Source organism: Sebastes umbrosus, chromosome 16 (genome assembly GCF_015220745.1).
Source record: "Sebastes umbrosus isolate fSebUmb1 chromosome 16, fSebUmb1.pri, whole genome shotgun sequence".
Taxonomy (NCBI): domain Eukaryota; kingdom Metazoa; phylum Chordata; class Actinopteri; order Perciformes; family Sebastidae; genus Sebastes; species Sebastes umbrosus.
The window spans coordinates 19,601,475-19,607,474 of record NC_051284.1 but is presented as its reverse complement, the minus strand read 5'-3'; the positions used below and the strand labels follow the sequence as shown (position 1 = coordinate 19,607,474).

At 40.8% G+C, this 6,000-nt stretch overlaps 1 protein-coding gene across 1 annotated transcript; it reads left to right on the top strand.

Moving 5' to 3' along the window:
- Positions 1–458: 458 nt before the first annotated feature.
- Positions 459–2,799, top strand: LOC119474437 (serine/threonine-protein phosphatase 2A 56 kDa regulatory subunit delta isoform-like). The gene is made up of 3 exons (XM_037746469.1): positions 459–785; positions 898–960; positions 2,500–2,799. Exons 1-3 carry the CDS (start codon positions 759–761, stop codon positions 2,797–2,799), a joined length of 390 nt encoding a protein of 129 aa, XP_037602397.1. The 5' UTR covers positions 459–758.
- Positions 2,800–6,000: the final 3,201 nt, after the last annotated feature.

Here is a 6,000-nt window from a genome sequence, read left to right as displayed (position 1 = left end):
AAGTTATGACTTTATTCTCGTAATATTACAATTTTTTTTCTCATAAAGTTATGACTTTATTCTTGTAATATTCAACTTTTTTTCTTGTAATATTATGACTTTATTCTGGAAATCTCAGATTTTCCCCCCTCAATGTGGCCCTAACACTCCGTAGTACATTTGCTCTTTGGCCCTCACTGCATTAGACTTATATACTATAAACTGTGTTACCTTCATCACAATGATCAAATGTTTTGCGGCTCCAGAAAGATTTTTTTTTTTTGAATAAAATGTCTCTTTTGATAGTAAAGCTTGCTGACCCCTGATGACCTATAGCATGTGGCTCCTAAATCAGATCTAGAGACCCCTGTCAACCCTTCACTTCTGTCCTCTTTTTCGAGATATACAACACCACCCTCCTGTGGCTGCTACTAAACATTACAACCGGTGAAAGGACACACATCTCCCGGCTATAGGCTGGAGGACACAGAGGGACCAGAAAGAAAGTGCAGCCGCCGGCCAGCAGCAGGAAGTTGGACACTAACAGCGAACATAATCGGTATTTTCCTCAATTATGAACTATATCTTTTTTTTAACAGCACATGAGTTGTGGTATGCAGCCACTGCGGAAATGGGATGACATCTTGTTGTGGCTCGGACTCAGTCACATGGTGTGTTTGGATGGTCAGTGTGTTAAAGCCACATCAGAGTGTGTGTAGCCTGCAGACGCGTTAACCAGGCATCTGCTGCTGTCAGTGTGTGACTATCCCCATCTGAGCATGCCTCACAAGAGCAAAAAAGAAAAGGTAAAGTGGAAGTTTGATGCAAATGTACTTTTTTTTTTTTTTTACATGTTAGTATAATATAGCCTAATGCATTTTGTGCTTTAATGTTGTTGTGGTTTATTTCTCTCTGTAGGAAACTAAACCTGGAAAATCTAAAAGATCTGGAGGTAAAAATGGGCCTGCAGATGACCAAGATGTAAGTATTTCTGAACTTTTTCACTGTCCAGAGAGGACTCTTAATAAAACTGTACAATACATTCAAGATTCAAGATTCAAGATTCAAGCCCTTTATTGTCATTGTGTAGTTCAACGAAATTAGACTGTGACAATCCCATAGGTGCTAATGAAAAGATAATACAATAAAAAAGAGATTGTGCAATATAAATACAAAAAATTTAAAAGATAATACAATAAAAAAAGAGATAGTGCAACATAAATATAAAAACTATAAAAGATAATACAATATAAAATATAAAAATACAATATGTATATTGATGACTTGACAGTTTTGCCAGATTACAGTTTTGCCAGATTATTGCACAAAGTGTCCGTCAGATAATTATATAATTATTGCACAGTGATCAGCATGTTATTGCACATATAAGAAATGCATTACTAGCATGTAGAAAAAATATAAACTAAGCTAAAAAAAACAAAAAACACCATAACACATAAACACCATAAAGCAAGATGAGTGTAAACTAAGTATTGAGTTGTATTTGTTATAATAAGGATGTTCTAGAGATTTCTATTGTACAAGCTATTTTTCACTGTTGTACATTTTGTTTGTTTGTTTTTAATGTTAATTGGGGTCATAATGAGTAAACAGCCTTAATATGCCAGAGGTGGTTCATTGGGAAATTCTGGAAATGTTTAGAATGAAAGTTGCTCATGTGACATCTCAGCATTATCTTATGACTTTATTTTCTCTGAAAACATTTCTCCCCATCATGACTTGTTTGGCCTCTGTATAGTAGTATAATGCAAGCCATTGTAGCGGCTATTTTTGTCCTAATCATTTCTGGCGTGCATCAGTGATTAGGTTAGGTTATCTGTATTGTCCCACAAGGGGGAATTTGCTCTGCAGCCAGGAATCACATACAAACAGAATACAAGAAGACAACATCAATGACACATCAACCCAATAAAACGCAGAGCTAGAGCAGCGCACATATACAATAATGTTCAAATGTGCAAGAAAAGTGCAAAGAGTGCAGCCGTCCTGAGGGCAAAAGCTTAAACTCCTTCAGCAGTGGATGGTCCTTACAGTCTAAGATAGCATTACGTTTTCTAAGGCCTGATTGATTGACTGCTGGACCTGCTGTTTGTTCCCATTGACAGCTTTATCAGCTCCATCTGCGCTCAATTATTCTGTCCACTGAGGTCCATCACAAGCTCTGTCAACGGAGGCAGTACAGTACACCGCCGACTGTGATCAGGTTGCTTCGCTGAGAACCACCTGATCTGATTCGGAAAGGAACTTGACCCTTAACCACAACACCCTCGCTTCTTCTCCTCTCCTTTCGTCTCCTCTCCTTCTCCCCATCCTCTCCTATCCTTCTGTCTTCTATCCTCTCCTTCCATCCCCTCATCTCCTCTCCTCTCCTCCTTTGAACTCCACAGCGACATTTGAGTAAACTGGTTCCTGTGCCATTTCCTTTGGGCGCAGGAACTACCTCGCCCTACCCTTGCCCCAGTAACGGGAGCTCTTCCTCTGCGACTCTTGTTTCTGCAGGGCTCCAATAAGAAAGTGCCTCCCGCCACTCAGGTGATGAGGGTGAAGCAGCCGGGGTCACACTCGGCCATGAAGAGGGAGAAGAGGTTCAGCACTTCCTCTTTCCCCCTCAGTGAAAACAGAGAGCTACAGAAACTACCTGCACTGGCAGGTATGCCTCCCTCAATATACAGTATCTCTATTAGAAGCTATAGCTCTTTTCTTCAAATGCAACTCCACTACATTTTCCTTCTCTGTAGTAACTCATATACCCGTGTTGTAGTACTCAAGACCGGTTTTGGTCTCGAGACCACTTTTTGAAGGTCTCATAATCGACTGCATTTTTACTTTGTCTACTACCTTGGATGTAAAACTTCCTGCTTCAAATGCAACCAATAACATGACTCATTTCTAACTTGAAAGTTGTGTTACTGTCTGGGAGGAGATGTCAGCCAAATCTTCGGTAATAAAATTTGGCTACCTAAACCACAGCGTTAATCTGCAAAACTCCATCCAAAGAGAAAACACGCAGTAGTATGTAAATTCTGCCATGCAACACTTACTGAGACGGCTGGGACCACGTCAAACCATTATCGGCATTTAGAGAGGAAGCGTGGCATGATAAAGAAGTGTTGAATAAAGATGGTTGGGTTGATTTCAGCTCCTTAGTGTTTGTTTCTATTTGTTTGCTTTGCTTTTTTTATGGGAATGTGGGTCTTTCAGATCAATTTGAGGAGTGACCATGATTTGCATGTTCCACATTTTATCGTAACTGTGTCATGCAGTGTGGGATTAGCGCTGGTCTTGGCCTTGACTTGGTCTCGCCCATGGACTGTATATAAAGATGGACGACGCGTCTCCACTTCCTCCCACTATACAAAAGTGAAGCCAAAATATCCCGGATACGGGAGCTGCCGTCTTGAGATTTTGATGTCATTTGGAGCCAGAGTCTGCGCGGTAGTGATAAGGGAGCTGGAGCAGAGGTATTGAGCTCCCGCCCATACATCCGCCCGATCCAATCACAAGCCAAGCACGACTGCATCTTGCTGGCGTGAGCCACCTAGCTGCTACATTACCACCACGGTAGCTGTTTGGCTAGAAAGACACAACAACTAACCACACTATATCTATAACTACATTTATGATCAAATTGACACGTCTTCTATTACACAGACTCGTGACGGTTATGGAAGGTTAAAGTTACATCTCCTCTCTCGTACAATTCCCGAGCCTCCAGCTGTCAATCATGACGTCTCATCCCCTTTTATAGCATAATAACTAATTAAAACCAAAGTTATCAGAAAAATAAACACTTGAACATACATCAGTGTGATAAGAACTACATGAAATGACAGAAACCATCTTTGGGAAAAAATTTATTTGACGTGTACTTTGACTTTTTAGATTGGCCCATGCCCCATCCGTTAACATGGAGGGGGCGGGATTTATGACCTACACTGCAGCCAGCCACCAGGGGGCGATCGAGGTGTTTTGGGGAGCTGTCATGTCGTCCATCTTTATATACAATCTATAAGTTCTCGCCCTTCATTCATCTTAGTCTTGTCTCAGTCTCTATACACTCTGGTCTTGGTCACGACTTGGTTTAGGTGGTCTTGACTACAACGCTGTCATATACATAGATAAGCTGTTACTCTTCACCTGGAAAACGCTACTGTAGATGACCTTTATCTAAGATTGCATGTTTGGCCCATGTGGATGAAGGGAATCATATTAACAATTCATAGCCTCAGTGGATCGTCATAACCGCCTTTTTAACTTTGAGGCCTTTCCTCACTACATAATTTATAGCGACGCAGACTGCCCGTCAGCTTTATCTGTAATGCAAATGATGTGCAATCAGCTGCATCGCCAGACGAACCTGGAGGAAACAGATATTACCATGTAAGATAACCCTGAATCAGGCTGAATGGACAGTGGTGGAATCTGGGCCATCCAATAATAACTCAAAACATAAGCCTGAATCAAACTTGAACTGTAAACTCTGACATGTACTTTAGCATGAGCTTATTTTATAATACAGCCTGACCGAGCAGTATGTGTAACTGTGATGGGTTAGTTTAGGTATCACCAATTGCCAAACTAACCACAGTAACGATAACAAGCCAGCTGGTCCCACTGTCAGTGTTTAAATTGACTTTAGTATTGATTGATTAGTACGTATCACGCTGATGCCGATTCTGAGACGAGACAGCGAGGTTGAGGTTTGAACATTTACATCAATCTTTCATGGCTTCTTTGTTTACACACAGTATTACAGGCAGGATCTGGCCTAAGTGGTTTCCTGTAAACTATACCAGGCTATGCTTTGTTCTTATACCTGGATGAGCCGGGTGACACTACAGAGAAACAATAGGTCCAGAGGATTTGCAAGTTTGAGGGAGACAGGTGACAATACATGACAATTAATAAAAAATAAGCTTGTTGTTTCATTTAAAAAAAACGCTATTTCTGTGAGTTTTTACTTGGAGAGCCGAATCAGAGAAGTCAAATGGATTTTGTTAGTAGCTAAAAGAGCTATCAATTTTTACACATACATCTTAAAATGGCCATTTTTGCCACAGCCTTTAATGTTCTTATTGTGCTCTCTGTATCTGTGTGTGTGTGTGAGAGAGAGACGGAGAGAGAGGAAATGTGGGTCTATAAACGTCTGACTGACAGCATCAAATGAAATGTCACAAGTATCTCGATTATGGATCAAATATGAGACATTTTATCTCTGTTTTTTGTCTTTAATATCAAGCGTCTTCAGTCGACAGAGTCTTACTTGCTGGTGTGGGCAACGTGCTGTCAGTAGAGCAACAATGCATGTTTGATGAAGAGGAGTAAACAGTATGTTGTTCCAAGTGTCAGTAAAACATTTAGTGGTGGGCTTGTGTTACAGACACTGTTGGACAAATGGCCGGGCCTGTGCTGCCATCTTCTGGCTGAAAACGGGAAGTCTGTTGTTTGCTTGGCTGACCTGAGCTTTTACAGTAAAATGTTCAGACTTTTCACAGTAATGTCTCGCCTTTTTGTTTGAGTTAAGCTGCTGTGGCACGCTGTTTCAAGGCTGTCTGCGTTATTCTGTATTGTTCTCACTGTCAAGAAATCCATTGAAAAGACAAAAAACTAAAATGTGTTAGTCTCCCAACTGTCTATACTTTCTGACTTCCTTACGCTGTCTGTGGATCAGCTGCAAGACTATTTGTTCCTAGTGAAGACATGAATCTCTGAATGAATGCATTTTTCAAAAAGGCTCAGTAATTTCCTAAAACAGCTGGTCAGCTGTAGTTTTTAACAAACGTTACTCAAACGGCAGTAAATGTTGCATTTGTTGGGGACCATTTTTGGTGCATTGGTGAGTATTTAGGTCATCAGGATGGAGTGTGTGGGCCTGACTCTAAATACATGTCAAAGTGTGTGATCATTGTATTTAAGAAAGGTGTGCAATAGTGTTGTGTTTTTGACAGGCGGCAACCTCCGGTTCTGAAAAATGAAGCCAATGCTGAAGTGCCTTAAACT

Coding starts and splice junctions, on each gene's coding strand:
- LOC119474437 (XM_037746469.1), top strand. CDS start 759: ATGCCTCACAAGAGCAAAAAAGAAAAG. Junction 786..897: donor ACAAGAGCAAAAAAGAAAAG/GTAAAGTGGAAG, acceptor TTCTCTCTGTAG/GAAACTAAACCTGGAAAATC. Junction 961..2,499: donor GGCCTGCAGATGACCAAGAT/GTAAGTATTTCT, acceptor TTGTTTCTGCAG/GGCTCCAATAAGAAAGTGCC.